Below are 27794 nucleotides of genomic sequence, written 5' to 3'. Positions count from 1 at the left end.
CCCCCCCCGGCCCCTGGAATTTCCGCCCATGATATAGTGAAGTGTGAAAGCTGAATGATGCAGTTTCTTCATTTCTAAAGTAATATATACCTTATATTCATATTTTGAATATGTATACCAGTTTATCGAACTGGAAAAATATATATTTCAAAAATGAAGACGCGATAATTGTTAACGATTCCCTCTTTTTCATTTGCTCTTTTGTATTAAACTAATTTTGAATGCTTTCAAATGTGATATTTCTCTCTCATTATGTGGCATAATGATATTGTGTAATGTGGCCGTTTCTCATTGGTCAATCAAGCTGTCAATATGGCGGCGCCCTGTGCTCTACCACTCATTCGAGTTTTTGCAGTGATTTAGCCTATGCCTGACGTTTAACGTGAAGTCCAGTAGTCACACGACGAGCTGTTTTTCACATGGTAGGTTCCTTCTATCCTATTCGTATACATGTGATTTCGTTATATGAAAATGGGTTATTAGTAAGTGAAATCTGAATTAGTTTGATATCAAGAATTCTTATTTTTTGTGAAAATCGAAACGGGTGAGCTCGACACGACAGCTATCCAGGGATGCGAGGTTAGCTACGGCTGACGCTCCCGGTCCCTTACTTAGCCTTAGGCTGAGCTACCGATCGATACGCTGATGTGCTGCTACAGTGCGAGCTAGCTGTGTGCTGCTTGAGCTCGGTCTGCACGCTGCCCCTGTAACTGGCTTCGTTCTACAACTTCTACTACGGTATCTAGTTCAGCTCCGCCGCCGCCCCTGGCCTAGACAGCTGGCAGCCGTCTGTTTCGAGGAGTTTTTTAACATTTTTTTTAAATTTCTCCTCGTACACAGACGGCTCGCTATCGTGTTACTGCGGCAGCCCGAACACGTACTGTGTTCGGGCTGCGAACAGCTTCACCCAAGCTCACCGGATCCGGACCGGATCGGCCAAAAGAGATTCGGGAATTCAATAATCATTAGAAATATTACACAAAATTTGAATGAAGGAATCAATACATACTTACAACTTAAGCCGCAATATTCACAATCCTCAAAACGAAGAAGTAATGTCCCAAAACTAGGCAAAAATGGAGGGATGTTTTTCCGATGTGCATTAAAAGTCGTTTGTACAGGAACCAATGGAGGATCAATATAGCCTTTTACGAGGCAACGAGATAAATTTGATTTTTGTCAGCAAAGAGGCGAAAAAACAAAAACAAACTATAAAAGAAAAATATACTTAAAAATAAAATAATAATTGAATAGGACCTATGCGTAATATGTGTGAATTTTAGTAAGTTCGCATGTTCATCAGATTTGCCAATAGCACTAAAGTCCATATAGAAAATATAACTTAAGGCCCCGACAAAAGGCTATCATTCGATGCGTCGGAGAAAGATTCACATGAATATTCATGAGTCTAGTTCCGTAAATTCTTGCTTTTCCCTTTGCCTGATAACCAGTCAACATACGGCTTTGGTTTTTTCTTTGAAAGAAATAACATATTTTCTTTTGAATTATTTGTTTTTTCTTTCTCCTTCATTTTTTTTTCTTTTCTTTTCTTCTGTTCTATTTTATTTTCCTTTGCCCTTTTTTTATTCTCGTTATTTTGTTCCCCTACCTTCTCTTCATTTTTGGGTCGTTTTTTTTTCTTCCTTTTTTTTTAGTTTTTGCCTTTGTTTTTCTTTTTTATTCTTCATTTTTTTCCTTCTCTTTTTTGTCTCTAATTTTCTTCTTGTCTTCTTTGTTTTCGAGATATAATACTCATGGTGTCGTACTACAAATTTTTTTATCATTATTATTATTATAGAAATCTACAGATATAGGTAAATAAACAAGCGAAGAAATAAATTAATACTTATATATTAACGGAATATTTTCAGGGGCGTACCAGAATTTTCCGTGGGGGGGGGCAAATTCGTCTGCCCAAAAATTTGACAAGCAAAAAAAAAGAGAAGAAATTGTCTTCAACCAGAAATAAATGATTTCGTACCAGAAAAAAAATTGACAAGCAAATAAGAAAAAAAAAGGTCTACAAGTTCAAAAGAGGGGGCACTTGTGGCTCGTCGGGATCAGTTGTGATTCGTCATGGGGGCAGGGGTACGTCCATTGCATGAGTTATGACTCGTCAGAGGGGGGGGGCAGTCTACCCCCCCCCTCTTAGGTACGCTTGTGAAAATATTCGTTGATCAAAATTATTGAGTATCAGCAAATCATCTCTTTAAGATATTGATGCCCATTTTCTGGAACCCAGAAACTGAAAGGTCTGCGCTGACTTAGCCTAGAATCTAGAGGACTCCGTGATGTGAAATGATTTTAAAGACATTATCACGGAGTCCAATGCTGGCTCCCACATATTTTAATTTTGTTCTTTCTCTCTTGTTATGTTTTCCATTTTATTTATTTTGTTTACTGTGCATGCATGAATCATTCTGTCAGTTTGAATTGTATGTTGTATGTTTTAATGAGAATTTAAAATAAATAAATAAAATGAAAATATATGCAAATCTCATTATCATCCAACAATTTTCATATACTATTGATGCTTATATCAATTTCTAATTTGTTTGAACGGAGATTATAAGATGATCATGAAATATGATTAAAATTCATGTTTGTTTCTAGATTACTATGTAATCTTTCATCTTGTTGGCATTCTTTAAGCCTCAATCATTGAGTATATAAATCTCTGCGGGATAAGTATAGGCCTGTAATTACAAAGAATTGAATTGCTCATTACATATAGGATGCATAAATTCGCCGGGAATCTTGCTTATCTGATTGTTTTCCTGGCATCCAAGAGGCGCTTTTTTCGAATACGTCCCGTTCTTTATCTTAATTGTTTTGCTTATAAGAATTAATGAATAATAATGATGACACTAAATCAGCTTATCTATATTTCTACTGCAGTACCACTGAAGTATTGATGCAGAAATCAAATTTTGTGATAGATTTTGTCATAACATCCCAATAAAAGTCAGGCCTTTGTCATGAACCTTTTCCATTTTTCTATAACAAGTGCGTCGCAAGGAGGCTGTGGGGTGGCCTTCCCCATCCTAACGCCCCCCCCCAAAAAAAAAGAACATGAGAAATGGTGAGAGCGAAGGGGAAAGCAATGGCGAAAAAGATAGCTTTGCGGGATTTTCTTTCTCTATAAATATTTGCTTCCGCGCAAGTTTGCGAGGAAATCATGAAAATATAGTTTTCTCCTTTGTTTACCTTTCCCCGTTTTCCCATCTTGGCTTAATGCTATTTTGTTTCGTTGCGGCATCAAGTTTTTAAAAATAATATTTGGGAACGGAACTTGTATTAAGATTACAGGTCAAAGTAATATATTTCTTCAACTTGATCAATACCAACTTTTCCGATCCCTAGGTAAGGGCGGTAAACTATATAATAACAATGATGTCAATTACCCACAAAGGCTACTTCTTCCGCTTTTCAGCTCTTTACTAGTGAATTTATTTGGGGCCGCAGACGGCCTTATCATGAGCATGTAAAGGGGCAGTTATAAAAATTGTGAAAAAAATACAGTATTACTAAATGATAGAAGTTCATATGTCATCAATCTCCTGTCGCCTATTTTGCGCCATTAATTTGATATTTTGCATGTCACTTTTTGTTCCTAATCATACAAATACACTGTTAAAAATGATTGAAAAAACGCTGTTTACGACACGAATCACACAATTGTTTAAACAAGTATTTAAAATCTTAAACAACACAGTTTAAATTCAAAATTTGATTATCAATAATTAAATTCAAATATCAAATTATCAATAATTAAAGCTTGATTGTTTAAGAGTTTAAACACTTATTTAAAATGTTTAAACAACTACTGCGCAATTCACACAATAAATAGTGTTGTTTAAATTATTTTTTGACAGTGTAAGCACTTCATATAAATGAGCTCAATTAGGGGCGGAACCATGATTTTCAAAAAAAAAAAAAAAAACAAGAAGAAAGATTTTCCAACCAAAATTAAGGAAATTTCGTCCAGGAAAAAAATTGCTAAGCCAAAAAACAAAATGAAAGAAATCTTTGTAACAAAAAAAAATATTTGGCCCGAAAAAAAATTGACAAGAAAAAAAGGGGAGGGGGCACAGTTCGGTTTTAACACCATTTTAACATCACAAATTTTCATTATGCTTCTCAAGGGGGGAGGACGAGCCGGCTTTGCCCCCCCCCCCCCCCCCGGATCCAGCAGTGAGTTCGATGTTTTTAATGTGAATTTGACAAGCAAAAAAAGGTCTTCAACATAAAATTGGAGGTCGTTTCGTATCAATTTTCTTCAGAAGGGGGGAGCGATTAAAAAAACCTATGCTACTGCCATGGTGATTAGAGATTATCAAAGCGGCAGAATTTTTTTTTTAATCATAATTATTTATTCTTTACAATATCTTGATATTTATTTTAAAAGGAGGCAAAGTTGTTTTTAAGTATGTCCTTTCATTTAAAATCATATTCATTCCTTCCTAATTGCTATAACAAGTGAAAAAGATGAATAACATCAATAAAATCAGGATTCATATTTAAGAAAATCGTTAAGTTATTCTAAATGTAAAATTAGAATCTGTAACTATTTCTTTAATATCTCATAATCACAAAGGGAATAATCATAATACAGACTAAAAGTTTCTACATGATCTAGATATCTCTTAATAAAATTATAAAACACAATCATGCTATTCGTAAATTTTATTTGTTCAGTATATAAAACACACACACACCAAGATAACAGTCATGCTCCCCCTTCCCATAAACAAATCATAAAAAGAATGAAAAGGAGAAAGAAATATAAGTTTATAACAAATGACAAATAAAAAAATATATATTATAAAAACACAGAATTCATATTTAAGAAAATCGTTAGGTTATTTTAAATGTAAAATTAGAATCTGTAACTATTTCTTTAATATCTCATAATCACAAAGGGAATAGTCATAATACAGACTAAAAGTTTCTACATGATCTAGATATCTCTTAATAAAATTACAAAACACAATCATGCTATTCGTAAATCTTATTTGTTCAGTATATAAAACACACACACACCAAGAGAACAGTCATGCTCCCCCCCTTCCCATAAATAAATCATAAAAAGAATGAAAAGGAGAAAGAAATATAAGTTTATAACAAATGACAAATAAAAAAAATATTGAGTAGAAGAAATAACCAGTTGTCTCACGATGTAGCAAACGTAGTAGGAAAGCGACGTTTCGTCTGCAAGCTGCTAGACTTCGTCAGGCAATGAGCAAAGACGCTGCTGCGCACGGGTTATATAGCGTCGGGAGCTATTGTCCGGCTCCACTCGGGCGTGAGCCGCGCTGTGATTGGCCGGAGCCGCTGGCCAATCAGGGTCCGCGCTGGTGCTTGGTGCCCGCTCGGGCGTGCACCGCGCGCTGTGATTGGCCGATGCAGCCGGCCAATCAGCGTCCGCGCTGGTGTCAGGCACCCGCTGGTGCGGGCGCCGCGCGCTGTGAACCGTGGATGCAGTATGCCGTCGGATGGTAGGTAACCATTCATCAGGGATCTCAATGCCGCTGTCCCTGTTGATATTGCTCGGGTGCAAACGGATCTGGATCGCTTCCTTAATGCGCCGCGTATACCAATGTTTATCATTGGCGATGCAGCTGACCTCATCCCAGTTAGGTGGATGATCGGAGTCCCAAGCATGTTCTGCAACAGCAGAGCTATCGGTGCGCCTAAGCCGAACATCACGGCGATGTTCCTTCATGCGTTCCCCCACAGGTCTACCAGTCTCACCGATGTAGACTTTGTCGCAGGTCGAGCAAGGGATCTTATAAACAACCCCATCGCGTCTGTCGGGGATCGGGCGGTCTTTCGGACGGACCAGCTGGCTGCGGATGCTGTCGGACTTAAATATAACTCGGATGCCATGCCTCTCCAAGCGCCGGCGGAGAAGATGCGCGATACCATCAACAAACGGGATTACTATAGCGGATTTAAATTGCGCAAGCTGTTCGGACGGGGCGCTCTTCTTCTTAGCGACGCGGTTAACGAAGGAGCGCGGGTAACCGTTAGAAATAAGAGCTGAGGTGATGTGTTGCTTCTCTGTAGCTGTGCAATGGGGCTTAGTAACGATGCGTGAAGCTCTGTCGTAAAGACACTTCACTACCCCGCGCTTAACGGACTTCGGGTGATGCGAATCATAAGCAATGTACTGATCGGTGTGCGTGGGCTTCCTGTATACGGTGGTGTACAGTCGGCCGCTGGTGTCACGGTGCACCAAAGTGTCTAGAAAGGCAATGCGCTCGTTGCACTCCATCTCCATGGTAAAACGGATGGAGGGCTGCTGCGCATTCATGTGGCTCAAAAGGTCATCGGCGGCGGATCTATGCGTGATGATAAACGTGTCATCTACGTATCGCTTCCAAACTCTAGGGGCGCAGTCGGGCGGGCAACTACTCAGCGCACGTTCCTCAAAAGCTTCCATGAACAGGTTAGCGATCACCGCGGAAACAGGGCTGCCCATGGCTGCTCCTTCTTGCTGTTCGTAGAAATTGCCGGCAAACATGAAATACGTAGATTGCAAAACAAAACTCAAAAGCTCAGTTACCTGGGCCGGAGATAACTGTGTGCGCTCGGGTAGGCTCTCATCACGTTCGAGCCTGCTAAGTGCGACCTTGCATGCGGCGTCGATGGGTACATTGGTAAACAATGATACCACATCAAATGAAACCATGACCTCATGTTCCTGTATGGTTTCGCTGCGCAGGAAATCAACAAACGACGCGGAGTTATGGACAGCATGCCCATTGGAACCGACTAAGGGAGCAAGAATATCAGCGAGATACTTAGACGTGTTGTAAGCAAACGAACTCACACATGACACAATCGGACGAAGCGGGATGTCAGCTTTGTGGATCTTAGGCAGTCCATAGATCCTGGGCGGTTGCTTCTGCGACGGTTTTAGCTTCCGGTAGGTAGAATCATCGATGTCACCATTCTTGTGAAAGCCGCGAAGAATAGTGGAAAGCTTGCGGGAGAGGCGATCGGTCGGGTCCTTCCCGATAGCGTGATAGGGGCCGGATTCGATTAACTCGGACATCTTGGCGCGGTAGACATCGGTGTCCAGAATAACACTGGCGCGGCCTTTGTCTGCTGGCAAAATCATAATAGACTCGTCTTCCTTGAGCGATTTCAAGGCTTTGCGCATGCCGGGAGTAATGTTCGATTTAGGCGGTTCGGCGGAGGAGAGGATAGCATTTATCTCTCTCCTTACGGAGCCGATGGTTCCGACGAAACGTCGCTTTCCTACTACGTTTGCTACATCGTGAGACAACTGGTTATTTCTTCTACTCAATCCTTCACCACGATGAACCTCTTCCACATCAAAAAAAATATTTATTATAAAAACACAGAATGTAACAAAATAGCAGTATATATATGAAATAAATTATTTTTTCATTAATACAGATTTTTTTTTCAAATTAAAATGAAAAAATGGTATTGAATTACATGCCTAAATCACGATTTAACTGAATCGAGGCGACTTGCCGAAAGTTTTGACTTACATGCATATTCATTAAACTGTTTGGTAAAGGCAGAGACGTCATCTTATGAATATTTATATACGCATGCGCAGAAACTATTTTCACGTTCTTCAAACATGGCGATCTCGCGATTGGAACAAAAGTCCGAAAATTGACGTTCTTTCGAAGGATTTCTTGGAATTGTATACATCAGTTTTAATTGAAAGTTAAGCTGATTTAGGAACAATTTGTTTAGGTAAGATTGATATTCATCGTTAGATTTTTAATTCATTATTATCACCGGTTTTCTAATGCCAAACATCGCGAAGTTTTGTACTCCGGTGAGAATGCATGGAGGGACTCAGGACCCCGACACTGTCTGAAGACGTGTCGGGGTCCCCGGGGCAAGCTATCGTGCAGCCACCATAAGGGGACTTGCAATGCAAAATCCCCCCGTCGGGGCTTTTCAATTTTTGTCTTTAATGAATTAAAAAAATGACAATTATTGCGACCAAAATGCAAATTAATATTTCCTCTTGGCATTAATTGCCAAAAAACGGAGAAAAATCAAGTTAAAAGGAACAAAAACAGTGACTTACCTCGGCTGTCACGCAAATTCACTTCCCCGTTTTGTCCGATCTTAAGTACATAAACATATGGCCATTGAGTCCCTTGTACAGATCGCGCTAGAACTTCGGTCTCTGTATTTGGTGAGTGAAGCCAACGGAGTTCAGCTGAACAACCAACATAACAGAGACCGAAGCTTTTGGTCTACCCCTGGCCTAGCTTGTCTTGTCTTGTACCCAGTTGTTGTGTATAGCCAGGAGGCTTATAGTTCTAGAGAGTAAAAATCATTTAGGCCTACCATTAAACGTAGGCTTACTCTCAATGAAGCCATTTCATCAACATTTTTGTCCGACAAGTTGTCAGATCTAACATCTTTCCTTGATTCTGATTGGCTGAGAGGCACTGTTACTATAGTAACTGTCGGATGAAATGGGACTTGTCGGATAAAACGTCCGACAAGTTCTTTCATGAAACGCTCTCTTTTCATTCACCTCAGCCTCAGGGTGACTAGCCTGGGGCGTTGTAGACCAAAAGCTTCGGTCTCTGTTAATGTTGAATGTTCAGCTAAACTCCGTTGGCTTCACTCACCAAATACAGAGACCGAAGTTCTAGCGCGATCTGTACAGGGGACTCAATGGCCATATGTTTATGTACTTAAGATCGGACAAAACGGGGAAGTGAATTTGCGTGACAGCCGAGGTAAGTCACTGTTTTTGTTCCTTTTAACTTGATTTTTCTCCGTTTTTTGGCAATTAATGCCAAGAGGGAATATTAATTTGCATTTTGGTTGCAATAATTTTCAATTTTTTTATTCATTAAAGACAAAAATTGAAGAGCCCCGACAGGGGGATTTTGCATTGCAAGTCCCCTAATGGTGGCTGCACGATAGCGAGCCGTCTGTGTACGAGGAGAAATAAAAAAAAAATGTTAAAAAACTCCTCGAAACAGACGGCTGCCAGCTGTCTAGGGGCGTTGTGGGAAGTGAAAGTTATATACTGTACGTATGGAGTCACTCCCCACTAACGCCTGGATTTACTTTATGGTAGTGGATCGTATTACCGAACACTTTTCATGAATTTGATCATATCAAACACATTATTCCAATAAAATTCACCAAACTTTCACCATAAATACACAAATACCTACAAAATATAAACATGCAGAAATTTTGCCGAAATTGTTTTTCATTTTTACGACATCAGCTTCCAATCAGACCCCTCTTCGCTTCGCAAGTGAAATATTTTGGTCACTTGAAAAGGTATTGTATTACCGAACATGTGTTTTCTATGGGAAATGTTGGGAAAACAACAAATTCCCTGATGAGCTATTTTGACCATATTTTATTGTTTTGAGGATATAAAGATTTCGAAATTGTGTTTTTGATAATTTTTCTATTTAAGTTCCTTTTGGAAGGAAGTTGCAAAGGTTTGAGCGTATTGATTATTTTCTGACGCATATGATATGCGCGCGTTCGGTAATACAATCACTATACATGCCTTTCCGTATGGGACAGGATTACCCGTGTTGAACCTAGACCTAAATCACCAAAAACTTTCATTTTCTACTGAAAATTTTCACAAAATTAACCAGGGGGGCACAAAATCCTTCAATTTCACTTTAGAAAATGCAAAAGAGCCCCCAAAACAAGCTTCGCTACCTCATTTTTTCCCCAAATTATTTATGTTTTGACCCCCCCCCCTTTCCATAATAGAATTCTGCGCTAGTGTTGTTATCATTATCAACATTACTATTCTATTTCATTTTTGTCTAGTCTTTTTATCATTATTTTGCTTTTCTTATTCTTCTATTTTCCAGATGATATCTCTATGCAGCTAAAGGAACCAGTTAGACTTGAAAATCTACAGAAATAGAAAATATCTGTTCCAGATTGCCTTTATAAAGAACTGCTCAAATGGAGGTGAGGTTAAATCTACGCTTGAGACTCATTCTCCTTGTCATCATTGAGGTGTTCCTGTTCTTATCATCATGTGATGGAGGAAAGAAGGAAAATGAAGCCATCAAGAAGAAATGTGATACATGTAAATCACTCACAGACAGCTTTAAAGAGGTACATTTATACTTGATTTCACTTATATTATAAAGGAAAACAGGAATATTAATTTTTGCAAGTAAATGAAAAAAAAGTATCTTTTATTTGTTTGCATGAATGGCATGGTTAATATGGCTACATGTATATCTTGTTTGACTTAGTGTACAGTGTAATATTGTAAGGTTTCAAGAGTTTAGTCATCTTCCAGTGCTGTATATGCTCTTTATGTTTTTTTTTATTTATTGATTTATATGTAATATTCATGTTCATTCACTTATTATCTTTTTCCAGTTATGTACAGAGTTCTGTGGATTATTTATCTAGTAATTCATTCACCATCATTGTTGCTGTTTGGTATTGGTTGGTTTCCGGGTCATCTAGGAGATGTGATAAAAAAAAGGATTTGATTCAGGAATAATTTCTACATTCAAGTATTTTTCCAAATAATTCTGATCAGATTTTTTTTCTCCCCCATCTGTAGGGTATGGAGCGCACAGCACGTTCTATGTATGATGGTGGAGATGCAGACTGGGAGGAGAAGAAACTAGGCAGTTATGCTACCAGGTTTAGTGCTTTATTATTGATTTTATGATAATTATGGATTGCTGCATAGAGATTGCTCGTAAGCTTGTGCAATGCGTCTGGGTCAATATTGCTCAAAGACAACAATTTTAGATAATTGTTGGTACATATAGTTGTAGGGTGCTTATAATGGTTTTACAGCATTGATAAACTATCTCTGTGAGATTGGTGACTCTTTGTCATATCATTAGAGCTACAGAGCTTTTTGCCAGACTTCAATACGGGAGAGGGCATACTTAAGATGTCTGACTCTGTTAAAGACCTTGGTGTCACTTTAGACAAGCACCTTACCCTCCAGCCACATATCAGGAACATCTGCAAATCAGCATCATGGGGTTTATTTAGGATTGGTAAGGTCAGGCGACTACTCGACCAAGCCTCTACTGAAAAACTCATTCATGCCTTCGTCTCATCCCATCTAGACTACTGCAACTCCCTCTTTGCCAGCCTCCCAATTTCTTCCATCTCTCCCCTCCGAATCCTCAACACTGCAGCAAGAATGGTAACCTTGAGCAAGAAACACGAACACATCACCCCTATTCTCCGATCACTTCATTGGCTTCCAGTTCACTCTCGCATAACGTTCAAAATTCTACTCGTTGTATACAAAATTACCCAGAATATGTCACCCAAATATCTCCAAGACCTGATTTCCCTTCGTTCTTCCTCTTCTGTCAGATCCCTACGTTCATCATATTCCAATAATTTAATTCATGGCCCTCGCACTAAGACCCAATATGGTGAATGTGCATTTTCTGTAATTGCTCCCACCCTGTGGAATAAACTCCCAACTCATCTAAAATGCTCCCTCCGTGGAAATTTTCAAATCGTCACTTAAAACTCACCTTTTCTCATAACTTGTTGTCGTTGTCGTTTTCTTTTTTCTTTTTTTTAATGGATTGACTGTAATTATTATAATCGGCCAACCTGTGCGCTTTAAAACACCAGTATAAAGCGATAGAGATAGTGAGAGAGAGAAAAAGGGGGGAAGGCATGCTTTTACCCCCAAAAAGTAGAATAGAAGAGGAAGTCAAATGAAGAAATGTAAAAATTGGTTAGCAAAAGGAGACAGATGTAATATTAGTTTTAGAGAAATATAAAGCCCCTATTTGTTATGTAACAGCTGCCCAGATTAACCAGCTGTGCATAAAACACTAAAAAAATCAATATTAATGTGTATTGTTATAGACCCCTTGTTAAAATATCTTTGTTGGAAGCATTTGCTGAGCTAACTACCCTATTGATTACCGTGATTAGTCACGCCTGAACGCCTCTATCATATAATGTAATGCTTCAAGTTGTATACTATTATTAATCAGGTTTTAAATCTTGTGACTAAGAATAATCCTCCCTTCACCGGGTTGAATACTTTTTGTGTTAAACATTGTTATTGGAGTTTGTAATAATTTTGTAACAGTAGATGATGATGTATAAATATTGAGAAGTTATCTTTTGCATATAAAAAATTATAACAAATGCAAGCATAAATTTTCCTCCCTTTCTGATATAATGATAATTTTCATGTACTGCAATTACCTGTATTAATGTACTCTCTCTTTTCTCCTTTTGTTCCTCACAGTGAAATGAGATTTATTGAAATTACAGAAAGCCTTTGTGACAGCAAAGAACATGATGTAAGTAAATAAATGAATTTTATTGTGTAAGGAGTTATTTTAAAGATATAAATATTAACATAACAAATCATGAGGGGACCATTGTAGAACATCCAGTATCCAGATTAAACAAGTGACAGCAGTTCAATTCATACTATAAATTTCATTCAAGTGTAAAATTCTTAATTCTTTTTTATTTTAGCTTTTTCACAATATTGAAATTTAACCTGCAAATAAATTTGAATTAGCATGTGTCTTTATTTTCTTGTGAGGTACTTTAATAGCTCTGCTGGAGAAGTAATCTATACAGGGTGATAAGCATGATGAATTAACAGAAGGAAGCATCTTGGAGCTAGATTTAAGAGTGAAAAAATGACATAATTGCCGATACTGAATCACTTGGCATTGTTCATAGTTCAATTTGGGCCTTCATCTAAGTTGTGAATGATTTTTGGACTTGTCACTAAATGTCTTTGGACTTGCCCCTATCTTTGAATGAACAAAGTATACAGTATATTTTGTACTTGTAGAATAAAATCATTTTATGAAATATTATGTAGAAAAATAAGCAGTTAATTTTATCTATTACTGATTTTTGTTACCACAGTGTCACAATCTATTAGAGAAAGAGGAGGAATTATTAGAAGAATGGTGGAAAGAACATCTCGAGAAACCAGAGCTATTCAAATGGTTCTGCATTGAAAACTATAAAGGTAATTTCTTATATTAACCCTTTCTATGCTAGTGTTGCAATTTTGCTCATAAGTACAGTTAAATACAACAACCATAATAATTAGATTACTCTGCAGCTTCTAAACATTGGTACTAGAGAAGTTAATGAATTGTTATTATTCTTGAAAATAATTTCCAAATGTGGTAATAATTTAACGGTGATTTTTCCTTGTTAAAAAAACCCCCAACAGCTCTGATAGTATCTTAATGTACAGAAGACTACTTAGGACAGTGATATGAATGTAAAACGGTCACTTTTGATAATGATTGGTGTTATGTTAACATTGTCATTAAATGTTTATCATCAAATGTATACTAAAGGGAAGTTATTGATACTTAAAGTGATCATTTCACTTTGTTCTGATTTAAAAAATTCTCATTTTGGTTTTTGAAAATGGGCTAAACAGTAGGCTTATAGTTTGATAATACCATCCTAAAAGTTTCAAAGTATTATATCTACAGGATCAATTTTAAAACCTTGGAAATATAAACCAAAGTTTGAAAATAATTGGGAGGTGGTTTTAATGACAATGTGTATAGAGCGAATCTGTGCAACACAACACATTAACTCTAGATGGACACAGCATGACCTACATACAGTGTGTACAAGGTATACACTCAATGTACAGTGCAGCTAATAATAGGGTGTGTATCTAGGAGATACACTCAGCGGAAAGCAGTCAACATAGCTAACAGACTTGTTGAATTGGAGAAAACTGGTCATAAGCTGAACCCATCTACTAGACGGTTTTCAAAATCAAGCTAATAAACTGCTACTTTGTATCTAAATTAGAGTTTTTCATCCTATATTGTGGTCTGTTTTAGGGTTTTTGAGGACAAATACAGGCACTCATACACATGTTTCATCTCAGTTTGAGAATTTTTTAAATCAACTGATCACTAAGTTAAATGATCCCTTTAATGTTTCTAGTTTTATCATTTATTGCAGTGTGCTGTCCTGAAAACACATTTGGACCTGAGTGTGAAGGTGAGAATGAAAATTATTTTGATATAAAGTTACAGTATGATAGTATAAGTACAGTATGACAATGAATTGTACTGACATCAGTTTGAATTGAGTCCTCTGTAGTCTAGTACTTTTTATACTCAAGATAATTTAGCCTACATTTGAAATTTACTAATAAATTCTTGATTATGCACTGTTGTAAGATAGAGCTGTAATGCTTGATGCAATTTTAATTTAAAATTTGAACACAATTCATTTTAAGTTAGGGTGCTTATTCTTAATTAGGGGATGAGAACTGTTTTTTCTTTTTATTGTCATTCCACATAGAATGTCCGTATGGAGTGGAAAGGCCATGTAAAGGAACTGGGAAATGTCACGTGAGTAGTCTTGTCTCAATTATATTCTATTATCTAATGATATGGAAAAAAAACCATTAAAACAATAGACCATCATCATCATAAACAAATATTTAAATGTCAGCATTTGTTAGTTGTGTATGTGTGTTCATCATGAAACTCAAATATCTGGAAGACACTTGTTAGTCATGTGGTATGAAAGACCATCACTGTTGTAAATTTGTCGGGAAAATCTTTACCAGTAACATACATTTTATATTCATTATTGCATAATTGATAATTTGATAATTGACTTCTTTACTCTAGGATGGTTACTATTTTTTTTTTTGGGGGGGGTAACTGGGTACTTGCAAAGGTCTGTATCAATGCTGGTGTTCTCTCTTAAATTGTTTGGATACATGCAAGTAGGAAAGAGGATATATGAAAACTAGAAAGAATTGAAAAGCAAGCCTCTTGTCTGTGTAGATGAGAATGAAGGTAGAGTCCTTGAAAAAGCCAAAGAGATTCTGACAAATGAGAACCATACCCTCCATAAATATTATAATTTGATGAGGTCAGGCAAACTTGTCAGGCAACCTCATGCTTCGTAAATTCTTTTGTTCCTGTTTCAATCAGTACATTTAATAGCCATACCTGAAATGGTATTACCCCCACCCCCTTCCCGGCCTCTTTCTTAATTTCATTTATCTTTGTTTGTTGATTTATACAATGTTAACAGATATGTATCATGTAATCTTTGTGTGTATCATAAAACATTCTACAATTCAGGGTGTGCAAACAAATTGAATTTCCATTTGTAGCTGATGGCATTATGGACAATAAAATTTCTGAATCTTTATTGAATCTTTATTGTAATATTTTTACAGCAATGTGAATACTGGGATAAACCCATATGTATTAAAAGTTTAACTGATTAAAAAAACTATATATATGTATTTTAAAAATGAAGAAAAAATTATTGTATAATAAATCCTTGCTTTCTCTGCAAAATATGAAAATAGCCCCATTGAACTTGAGTGATAATAACTTTGTGATTTCTTGTTAACAGGGCGCAGGCACTAGAGGGGGTACAGGAAAATGCAAATGCAATGCTGGTTATAAAGGAGAACTATGTGATATATGTAAGGATGGTTACTATCAAGTTATGAAGAATGAGACGCATACAACATGCAAAGGTATGTTTGGGACTACTAGTAACATGGTCAATTCTGTTTGGACTTCTCAGGGCAAATGAACTTAGACCATGTTGGGGGAATCAATATCAAGATCTTTACCAAGGTTAAGTTTTTTAAATGTTGTCATAACTTAGAAAGTATATGGACTTAGTTCATGAAACTCAGATATAGGAGTAATGGTGTATCACTGAAGATCTTGGCTGAGTTTTAGGTCACATGACCAAGGTCAATTAGGGTCAACAAAGTTTGGCCTATTTGGGTATTTGTGGAATTGTCATCATAACTTTGAGAAATTTTATGGATCTAGTTCATGAAACTTAGACATAAGAGCAATTAGATATCCCTGAACATCCTGTGCAAGATTCAGGTCACATGAATAAGGTCATTTAGGGTCAACAAACTTTTATAATGTTGGGGTTATTTGTGGAATTGTCATCATAAATCTAAAAGTTTATGAATATAGTTCATGGAACTTTGACATAAGAGTGACCATGTTTCCCTGAATATCCTGTGCACATTTCAGGTCACATGACCAAGATCAAAGGTCATTTAAGGTCAATGAACTTTGACCATGTTAGGGGTAGTTGTTGAATTGGCATTATAATTTAGAAAATTTATGGATCATATGAATGTTTCTTATGTGAATAATAGCTGTTGTCAAAGTCAGCACTGCTGCTACATCTAATCGATTAATGCAGGCGGGACTGCCAGAGGCGTTCCACTTGTTTTCTTTTAGAATTACTTTTGTTTAACCCTAAAAAGACGGCTATTTTAACGCCTAAGGATACAGGGGGGGGGGTGAATAATTAGTCTCCCTACTCCTGGTCTTTCAAAGTAGAAAGGTAATTTTCTGTAAAATTACATACTAGTAAATGATAATCATTTACATTGTGATGTATTGATCTTTCAATGTAAGACTTTTAGTTTGTATTACTTAATGCATGTGTTTATCTTGTGATACTTTTGTGATAAGTGTTTCATTTGTTTAATTAATATTTGCAGCTTGTCATAAAGCCTGTACAGCTCTCTGTACCAGTGGAGGACCTAAAGGATGTAAGAAATGTAAAGCAGGATGGCTATGGAATGATGAAACGGGATGCCAAGGTCATTGTTTACTTGTTCATTTCAATATTTACTTTTCATTTTTATATTTACAATTACTGCACATCTGCCATGTTTTTTCAGATCAAATAGAATCACTTTGGTTCTATGATCTTGTGATTTCAGTTTTTGTATGATCAAATAGAATCACTTTGGTTCTATGATCTTGTGATTTCAGTTTTTGTATTCACTTTTCTCATTTTATTGCATCTTCCAACCTTGTACTATATAGGTGACTCTATGTTACAGGTTTATCCTGTAAATGTATATATATATATATTTTACTGGGAAGTGAATTGTAATAAGAACTTATCAATTGTAAATAGGTTGAAATTAATGTTAGGGTATCAAGTTTTATAAGCAACATCAGTTTAAGGTACTGATTCACTCAGGTAGTTGGGATCGATTTTTGCACAAATTCTATTTTAAGGTTACAAGCAATGTAGATTAAGTTGTACATTGCCCATCAATCCTATTCTATGGTGCTGGTCTGCTGGCAAGTAACATATGCAAGTTTTCTAGATTAAGTTTAGATTTTGAATATAAACAAGTCAAAGTAGAGACAAGCTATGTTCAAATTTTGTCATATCTATAGCATACTCCAAAAGGACATGAAATATTTATTTTTGTGTTGGATTGTAAAAGGTTGTGAGTAGAAGAAGTTTCTCTTTATCAACTTATAAGAAATGAAATTTGATAAAGTGCTTTCGTACTGACTGTCAACATTATCGTCATCTTCACCACCATCATCTTTATCACCAACACCATCGTCATTGTCTGTTTAAAATATTCTTCAGAGAACCAAGATAACCACGCTTTGTTATCATTTGTTTAGATGTGGATGAATGTGTTGGAGAGGAGCCACCATGCGAAGAAGAAGAGTTCTGTGAGAACACCCAAGGATCCTATAAGTGTGCTGCATGTCATGGCTCATGTGATAAATGTATTGGAGAGGGCAAAGATAAGTGTGTCAAATGTAAGAAGGGCTATGAGATGAAAGAAGATGGCTGTGGAGGTGAGTACTGATTCCTCTTCTTTGGTAGATATACCTCTTAATAAAAATGCTTATTTTAATGACAAGATATAGTGAAATGATTCACACCCTCATGATAATGAAGGTTTATCACCCACAAATTGTTATTATTGCTTTTGTTGACAGCGAGGGCCAAGAATTCAGTCCAATTATGATAGAACTTTGAATATAAATATGCCGTCATAATCTCATAAACAGGCAGGGATCCAGCCAGATAAGTTTTTGCAGGCAAACAATTGTGCAAAAACAATGTGACCCCTCAAACGGTATTGTGTCTAATCAGGCTGGATCCGTGCCTGATTATAGCGCACTCCCTTTAAAGGATATACAAATACGTGTGAACAGGGATGTGAGAGATGTGCCAGCTGACGATCACCAACGCTTTTAAGGCAATGGCTTGAGACGCTTAGATGGTGGCTTGATGACGTCAATGCATAAGATCTTTTTTACATGATTTGAAATTGTAAGTCCTGTAACACAGAGGTGTGCAGAAGAACAATTTTGATTGGTTCATGGTCAGTGTTTCAACTAAATGCTCCTGCAGCCATTACCTTAATTGGTCATTGCCTTTAAGTGATTAATTTTTTCTTTGTTATTAAATCTAAATTGGTTTTACTAGGAACCTGAAAATCAGTTACAAGCAACCCACTATAACAGCAGGGAATAATTTTTCTGGTATCGCATCGCAATTTGCTCCACATTTTTAATGCATACTTTTACATAGGACTGTACATTACTTAGTTGAAAGCTTTTCTCCTATGACCAAAAATGCAATTCAAATTTGCAAAGCAAAATTATTCCCTGGTTTAACATAAATCAATAATATACACATAATGTTCTCTCCATCCAGGCATGTCTGTTTTGTATTGATCTTTGAGTTTTTTTTTAAATTCTCATCATTTATCCTTCAGATATTGATGAGTGTGAGCAAGAGAATATATGTGAAGGTGATCACATGGCTTGCCATAATGTGCCAGGTAGCCATTATTGTGACTGTGAAGATGGCTATGAAAGAATGGGCAGTGAATGCATAGACAAAGCACTTTGTAAGTATTGATCATTTACTTATTAATATCTGCATAGGTAGCAGGGCTGTATAACCATATCCTGTTTTTATTTTGTTTTGATTGTATTATCTCTTTTCGTAATGTCTCTGAAAAATGCTAATTCAAAATATCCAGTGGAATTTCAGGATTGATTTTGCCTGTGGGTGAAGCAGTTGTATTATGATGACTGACATTGATTAGCTTTATATTTTGTTTTATAATTCAAAAGTAATTACACTGTGATTGTTTGCCACAGTTAGCTTCAGTACAAAATAAATTTCTAAAGTAATCTAATAATCATTACACAGGTAGATTTATAAGAATGAAGGCAAACAAAATCCTGACATAACTCATCATTCAAATTTTTAAACAAAACTTTTGTGTTCCTCTAAGAACACACAAAATCAATTTTTGTTTCTATTACACAGGTTGGTTAAAAGAATGAAAACTCATTGTGCACATTGCAGTTTTGTTGGTATAATACCTAGTTGCAAATTGAAACCATTTCTCCATTTTAACTTTTATTAATTATTGCACCAAAAATATATTTCTTTATCCTTTATGTCTGTCTGATTTTGTATCCTATTCTCTCCACAGTCCAAGGTAAGGGTAAACCATTTGAACCTAAACTTAGTCTTAAAGGTGAAGTTTTGGTTTATCTCATGTACTTCTTCTTATTTGTTGGGACTGTGCTAGCTTCAAGGAACAGTCCTATAATGGCAATCATCTTTGCTATAGGTCTAGGCAGCTGGTATGTCTCAAGGTTTCTTTATCCTGAAGGTGATAAAGGATCATGATGACAGACTTCTCTACTATTTTCTCTTTTTTATACTGTTTTGGAATTATTTATTGATGTTTTCAATGTCAGCACACATGCAGCTAGTACTGTGTGACTATAGTGTGAGTCCTAGACATGATGATCTGTGATTGACAAATTCAGGAGTACTTGTAGATTGCTTCCATTTTGTATTCAATTGCAGATAAACTATGAGGTCTGCTCTCTGCAATAAGCTTTATGACCAATGATATCAATTAATTTATTAATCAAGTTATTGTCAAATTTGCAATGGCTGGATCTGCTGATGACATAAGCACTGACTTACAAAACAATTACTTGTGTCAACTCCCCCCCCCAAAAAAATAGTAATAGTAAAAAAGAATAATAAATAGAAAGGAGATAATTATAGAAATTAAACAGGGATGATGTGAATACTGTATGCATTGTTTGAACTGAGTTTGACTTATAGAGGGGCTTATCTTTATTTTATGGAAGGAAGACTGTTCAAATTCTCCAAAATTTTGTGCATCTTGTAAAAATATTTTGACAAGCAAAGACATCAAAGTCATCTCTTCAAAAAAGAAAGAAGGTTTACAGGAAATTAGAGACATTAAGTTGATGTCAATTTGGGATAAAAAGTGGGATTGAATAGGCACATGCCCCCCCCCCACCCTTATCCTGGCATTGACTTGCTCCATGGTTTTCTTAAGGTGATGGTGTATGTGTCATATAATAGGCCACTTTTATGGTATGCTGAAAAAGGATGGGTGTTTTGGCTTCAAAACAATTAGATCATGAATGTTTTATTACATGTAAATCTATCCTATTCTCTATTATTATCATCATAGACTGGGACTTAGATAAATGTAAATGCATTATCATATAACATTTAGAATTTCTCTGTCATTGGCAAATGTATTTGAAGATGATTTTTGAAACAAACACAATTTTGCCCAAAATGGACATTTGATTCGTAATGACATTATTTGTTCAGTATATGATCAGTAAATCTAATTTCAAATACAGAGTGACAACCAGTGTGCATATGTGTATGATTGAGTGTAATGATGAGTGTGGTAAGGAATGTATGTTAGACTAGCTTAGATTAAGGTTCTTTTCAGTCACTGTGCCAAAGAATTTAAAGACATTTGTACATGCACAGGATCTCAAATGTAACCAGCATGTATTTATATTGATTATTATAATATTGTACCATTAACTGGACTAACATTAGGTTGACTTCATTAAATTGAAAAAAATGAATAACAAAAATTGAATTACATAATATAAATTTCATTCTTAGGTTTCATGCCATGTTAGTATTAATTTGGCATTTGTACTATATAAACACTGCCTGATCAGAATACACACATAATAGTGTGTGTTGTAAATGAAGAGCCTATTTGTAATGTCATTTATTTTTCAGTTCTGAACTTGAAATGGCTTGAATCTCCTGCCAAAGGCCAATGGGCTTTAGGATAAGCTTGATACATAAATTTTGATAACTAATCAATTTAAAAATTGTGATGGCCATTTCTAATCTTTATTGAAATTGAAAACCATAGTATAAATATGATGTTTTCTTGACAAATATTTTGTAAGGAATATTATTCATCATTTCATGGGCTTATCATTGACTTCTTGATTATACTCTTCCTCTAGGTTAGGATTGATACTGTTAAATGGTACTGTTAAAATTTGATGTGGAATAGAGGCTTTGTCAGAGTGCTACTTGTAATATTGGGTAATTGATGAATAGTAATGCATATAAGTAAAATGCTGCTAAACCTCGTATAAGATTGCTATTTGTATGTAACATGGTAAATCATGTCAATACATTCATGGGTTGAAATGTGCATTAAATGGAAGCAATAAAGATAATGACACAGCCATCATGTGTTATTGAATTATATAAAAGATCATAAAAACACATTTTGTGTTACAGACCATGATGTAATAGGACATTGTCAGAACCACTTTTGAGGTAATCATTGTGAAATAGCTTTGATGGTACAGTGTTTTCCAAGAGATTTAGAAGTCTTCTTAATCTCAAAATCTACAATATGGATTTGATACACAAATTACCTCCATATTGTATGATTTGAGTCAAATTGATACTTCAGATCATAGTGAGCTTCCTGAATGAATTTGCTTTTGACAATGTTCAGGAAAATTTTGTATTCTGTGAATTTAGATTCTTTTTTTTTAAATGTATGTTGTAAACAATATCATTACAGTCTGTTTGATATATTGTAGGTCATTTCAAATTCCTGTATCTTTTCTTTAAAATCTACCAAAATAACATCCACACAAATTTGGTGAAGAATTAAGATGCATGGTAGATGCATTTTTTATCGTTGTCCAACTCCAGATATCTCAGTGCATGTACTGTCTCCTCATAAGCATGACTGTATTTGATGAGAAGTTTTAATCCACACAATGGATGGGGGTTTGTGTTTTTCTTCCCATGCACATATTGATTCTGTTTTGTTGTGTAAAATTCTAACAAAACTTGGGGGGGTAATGTGCAAGTACAATTTAATTTCATTAAAAGAATCAGGACCTCTGGGTACTGTGAATTCACTGACATTGTCAGAGATGAGTACTGATATTTTGAAAATGCATTAAGAGTTTAGAATGAATATTCTGACTCTATCTACACTTAAAGGCTGTCTTTAGCTTTAGTAAGGGTAAGTAATGTGAATTATACTTAAGTATCATCAAACATTACATTAAGCTTAGTGGTCAATGAATTACTATGCATGTGTCACCAATTTGAATGGCATTTTTCAACAGTTTGTGAATTTAAATTTGAATCTAGCACCCTCTCAGTAATGTTTTTATTATAAAAAACTTTTAGAGTATCTTTAGTAATTTCATATTAGAAAGCTACTGACAAAGATTGTCTTGAAATGCTTGAGATGATGTTTACACGAGACAAAAAATATACAGGTATTATATTTTGATCTGACACCTGATTAAATGAATTTTGATGTTAAATTGTTGAATTTATCAATTAATACACAATTTTAGTTTATATCCTTCACACCACAACTGATTTGGGGCACACGAATTGATATAATCTAGTAATGGTATGGAATGTAATGACATCACTTTGAGGGGATTTACCAAAATTAAAGATAGGGTTTAATACTTTATGTTGATATAATTTTGCTGAATTCCTATCAAAACTATTGAAAATAATACAATCCTACATTAAGGAATGAAAGGCAATACAATGAACAATAAGAACTCTGACTTGAATTTTTCCATGTCAAAGCAAATGATACATGCTCATGTATGTATTTCATTATTTGGATCCAGCATTGAATTGAATTGATTGAATTTATTTTCATACTTCACAAGATAACAAAATCATAGAAAATACAAAGACAATGGCAGTAAATAAAGTGAAATATGAAGGAACCTGCATGAAAAGCAGAGCTTGTAATGTCTGCAGGTTCCTTAAAGTACTTATGAAGTTCGTAAGGAGATCGGACACTAAATAGCATAGTAAATTTATGATTCTATTAGATAATCATAAACTTCATATCTATTGGTTTATAAGAAAAAATGAATTGTGGTTGATTGATAGGCATTAGGTGACATTAATTTGAAATAACATCTAAAATATTCAGAGTGAAAAAAAGTACTGCAAACCTAGTCAGAAGTGAAACATTACATTTTTAAAGCAAACTAATGTAAAATTTGGCTAGTTCATCTGGGTACAATAAGTATATTAGATTCATTGCATTGTATCCTGAGGGATCGTTTAGTCTCCTCTCCAAAAAATACATGAACATGTAGTTTTATTCTGAGCATGATCAGAAGGTCATTTGAGTGCAAATGACATGGTGGTTTGATATTAAATGAGATAAGCACCAAAAACTATGTCTTAATTATTCATATATTTTGAATTGTGCTTTCCACTGGAAAGCAACAATAGCAACTGGTATTTAACAGTTGGCCAATTACAGTTTAATGGAAACGTGATAACAAATATCTTACAAAAAGTCATTAAAATGCTATTCTAGTCAAATGGTATATAAACATTTCTGCATCCTCCTATGTAAAGCATGTTTACACAATGACTTGCTTTGAAATTTGCCTATTGTAATAGAAGAATGTAAAGGTCATTTTGAAAAAAAAAATTGCCCATGAGGTAACTCTAAACTGGTCTATTAGAGCATAGCTGTTTGCATCAATATGAATGAGAGAATTTTAAAACTTCAATCAAACTTCTATTTATTTATTTGTGATATTTTATGTACTGGTATGCAATATTTAACCCATTTTATATTTTCTTTTTGTACTATTACTAAGTGTTCATTTTTGTATTTCAATTTTGTTGCACATGTTTTGTGAACTTGTTTTCCACTTCGAAGTTATTTGTGTTTTTGAATCAAAAAGTCAGTTTGATGTGATCTAATATATGCTAATAAGTGTGTGTTTCTTTTTGTGTTTTTCCTTTACTTCTTGTGTATTTTTGCATGTAACGTCCAGCTAACAATGAAACAGACCAGGCATCTGAAGAATCATCTGAGAATTTGGAATCTACCACCACTGAAGATGGGGAGGTTGATGCATCCACTGGTGAAGCAGTATTAATTGATGGCAGGGAAACTCATGAAAAAGACGCTAATACAAATAAATTTGGAGATTTATCAAAGGAAAATAATGATATTTTAAAAGCTGGTCAGGAGATTCCAAATCCTCCTGATGATTTAAAGGATGTGACAGAGGAAAGTACAGAAAATATACTAACTCAAACACCTCGTGAAGAATTATGATGTCATCTAGATTAAGATTTAATTTATTTATTACATAATTTTCCATGTCATAAGAATATCTCGTTGATGAACACTAGTGCTCAGATTTAAAAACTTTGTTTTCTGAGAAAAAAATTGTGTGATCAAGATTATATATGTCACATTGTGCCTTTATAGATGATTGAATGTGTCATTTTCCCTTTTGAAGTTATTTTCTGTACTTTCTGTTACACTTTGATATAGATTTGTGAAAAGAGGTTTTAAGTTATGAGGATTTTGAGAAAACTTAGTGGCTGGTCATCAGTACTCTAAAACTTTGGTTATTTGGTTTGCATGTTAATACAAATAATATTCAAGAGGCTTATGGTTCACCATGCATTCAAGCACTATTGAGTTTGATAGCTCTAGATCATATTGGGGAAATAATGAGAATTAAATAGAAATGCGAGAAAGAGGGGTCATTAATTGAGTAAAGTCCTTAAAGCAAGGTGAGAAGACTTAATGTTCTAGACACCCTGACAATCTTTCATTGGCAATCCTAATGACTTTCAAGTTTCCTTGAACATCAAGTCTCTTAATATGCTTCAAGTCATTACACCACAGTTACTACCTAGTGTCAACTCCAGTTCAATCTTAGCTCTGCAATCTCTCACTATTCTCCCTTATCCATTTCATCACATGTGTTTGACTGTGTTATCGGATAATGACACTTTCATCAAACAGTCCAAATCACATGGTGAACTATATACCTCATTGACATGACTTCAATGTTTGCATGCTATCAAGTCTCAATGTTAACTGTTGTCCCATTAATGGTCTGCTTTGTTCAGAAGATTCAAAGTTATGTTTGCAATCATGCATGCAATAAAAATCATGTTTAGAGGTTAATAGTCAATGACAATAGGCAATCAGTACGCATACATATGCATATTATTTAACATACCCATTTTTAATCAATAAAAATATGTTCAGAATATTTTATTAATTGCATATATATGTTTGTGACAGGGATCATATCATTTGGTGCATCACATAATTGTTACATTCTTTTTTGGTCAGGTCAAAGCTGATTTGTAGTCAGCTTGCTTTTCCTTAGAATTCTTTTTGCTGCATCTGTCACTTCTAATTTTATCTGAAATTACTCAAAGGTATAGAATAAGAGATTAATAGTCACTTGTGTAATACTAGTTTGTCTACTTTCTGAATCATTTTATCCAGGGGTAAAACTTATAATTGGGGCTATTTAATGTACTTCTGTCCATGCCAAGAACCATTGAAACCAATATCAATTTACAGGGGTCATTTTACAACTTAAAAGGGCTCTTTTTTGTTGGGGGAGGTAGGGGGGGGACTAATGTGATATTACTAATTAGTTGACATGAATTTGGTTTGTTGATTGACTCAATTATTTATTTGGCCAGTTGTCAAGTTGCCAGTTGATCAAATATGGTCAATTGTCTTGCTTTGCTAGAAACTTGTAAGTCATATTTATTTCCGATAGAGCTTAACTGCAATTTTTGTTGGTAAATCAGATTCTCAGTCAGTTTGATTCCCATCAACTAGTTGAAATTCAATCGTCGTAGATTCAAATGATTATTTCAGACATGCTGAAAAATTCATGTTTTCAAAATTTGAAGAGGTTCAGAAGAAATGCAATGACATCATTTAAACAGGATAACAGAATTTGAATTGCAATTGAAATTAGCAATTGATGACAAAACAATAAGTGTGTATGGGAAGAAATGGGCATGTCCTTGGGCATCTTACTAAGTCAAAGCCTCTTCGTTCTGGTAGGAATTTCACAAATATCTATTTATTACTAATCCTCACATTCATTACAGACAAAACAAAGGAGAATTTGGGCAAAGCTGCAGTGAATGATGGGCAAAATTTGTTCTAAGGTGCTCTTAACATAAAATTCTTTAAAAGACCTAGACCGGAGCTAAAAGTGCAATCGACAAATTGGAAATATGTAAGCTACATAGTACAACAGTGTAAGTTTAGCTGCTTGACAGCTGAGTATTTTTCCTAAGAAAAAATAGAATAAACAGGTTTTTTGGAGGATTTGGACAAAAGGCTTTCCATTGCCTTTCTCTGGCCTCAAGACCTGTGGCCTCATGTGTTAAGGCGACCGCACACCTTATGATTGGTCTGCGACCTGATTTTAGAATAAATTGTAGTAGAATTTGATGCTAAAATTGAGACTTGGAATATCTCACTGTGTAATGTTCTTAATCATCGTACGAATACCTATGTTCAAATCTGTGACTATGCTATCATCCTTCATAGAATAAAAGCGATTTTAATATCTAGTCGTAATGACGTCATAGCAGTCTAATGATTGGCTATGATTTTAAACTAATTTGGCCTTTACTCCAAAATAAAGGCTTGTAATCTTTCAGAATGGTTATATTAGTATTCTTTTTCTTAGCTCTTATCGGGCCTAAATTGCCAAGTCAGGAAAGCTTGTTACACATAATTTGAAAGCTGTGCCAAATAAGCAGGAAATGAAATATGGTGAAAACTAGTCAAAGCTGTAGATATCACCAATTTAAGCTTGCAGAAAGAGATACTTGTAATATCTCTATGTGACAGAAGTAAAGAAAATAAAACACGTATTCTGAAAGGGGGAAAACTCACCTGCTTTTTCTGTGTACAACTCTAAGGAATTACTCTGCTTTTAAAACAAGATGTCACGGTCTCAAGACCAGTGAAAGCATTTACAAGAAAGTTTGTTTTCGAAGCCAGATTATTGGCGCTATTCTTAAGCAAAATACTCGGCTGTTGAGCGGTGAAAATGCATAAAGCTTGCATTTCTGTATTAAGTAATTAGCTTTCAATTAGTATGTGATTTATCAATTTCATTTTTGGGTCCGGTCTGGGTCTTTGATATTAAGTGACATATTCAAAACAAAACAATTGTTTTTAAGTCCTTTAAAAAATCTCTAAAGTTTCTACATGTAATTATGCTTTGTCATATTCATATACATGCGAAATTAGGGCCATTTCATGAAGCTGTTCACAAGTTTCGATCGACTTTAAGAACTGGTGAACCTTTCTAATGCGCTAAACCATCGCAATTGAACATTTGGTGTATGCGATTTACCACAAGAAAGGATCACCAGTCGTTCTGTAAGTCGCTCTTAACTTACAAACAGCTTTATGAAACACTCACCAGGGGCCTGTTTCATAAAGTGTTACAACTGTTGTAACTTTGTCATTATAGCAACTACCATGGTAACCTTGATGTGATTGGCTGCTGTGTCCTGTTGCCATGGTAGTTGAAATAGTGGCAAAGACACAACAGTTATAACTCTTTATGAAATTGTCCCCAGGTCTGATTAGCAGTGTTTCCGCTGATGCATTGTTTTAAATCTAATTTTTTAGCCTGGAAATAGTGTTTCTATGAAATTCTGGGGACTTTACCTTTTACATCTATTACAATGGTTTTATGCATTCCTATTTTATTTTGTCCGTGATGAATGCAAGGATAAGGATGAAAAAATACTAGTGGGATTTCTGCATTAAAGACACAGCTCTC

At 35.3% G+C, this 27794-nt stretch overlaps 2 protein-coding genes across 3 annotated transcripts; one reads left to right on the top strand and one right to left on the bottom strand.

Annotated features, from left to right (window-relative positions):
- Positions 1 to 318: 318 nt before the first annotated feature.
- LOC121410159 (protein disulfide isomerase Creld2-like) lies at positions 319 to 27011 on the top strand. Of its 2 annotated transcripts, XM_041602059.1 has the most exons (13): positions 319 to 422; positions 9867 to 10119; positions 10583 to 10665; positions 12263 to 12317; positions 12904 to 13009; positions 13978 to 14016; positions 14323 to 14372; positions 15400 to 15526; positions 16529 to 16630; positions 17463 to 17642; positions 18572 to 18706; positions 19304 to 19309; positions 23988 to 27011. In XM_041602059.1, the coding sequence occupies exons 2-13, from the start codon at positions 9964 to 9966 to the stop codon at positions 24272 to 24274; spliced, it is 1326 nt and encodes a 441-aa protein (XP_041457993.1). In that variant the 5' UTR covers positions 319 to 422; positions 9867 to 9963; the 3' UTR covers positions 24275 to 27011. The 2 variants fall into 2 exon arrangements, with proteins under 2 accessions (XP_041457993.1, XP_041457994.1); XM_041602060.1 differs by lacking the exon at positions 19304 to 19309 and having other exon boundaries at positions 320 to 422.
- Positions 5222 to 7168, bottom strand: LOC121411955. The gene has a single exon (XM_041604866.1). The coding sequence runs from the start codon at positions 7166 to 7168 to the stop codon at positions 5222 to 5224; it is 1947 nt and encodes a 648-aa protein (XP_041460800.1).
- Positions 27012 to 27794: the final 783 nt, after the last annotated feature.

This window comes from Lytechinus variegatus, chromosome 3 (assembly GCF_018143015.1).
Source record: "Lytechinus variegatus isolate NC3 chromosome 3, Lvar_3.0, whole genome shotgun sequence".
Taxonomy (NCBI): domain Eukaryota; kingdom Metazoa; phylum Echinodermata; class Echinoidea; order Temnopleuroida; family Toxopneustidae; genus Lytechinus; species Lytechinus variegatus.
The sequence above is the reverse complement of the archived record's forward strand: the minus strand, read 5'-3'. Positions and strand labels throughout refer to the sequence as shown.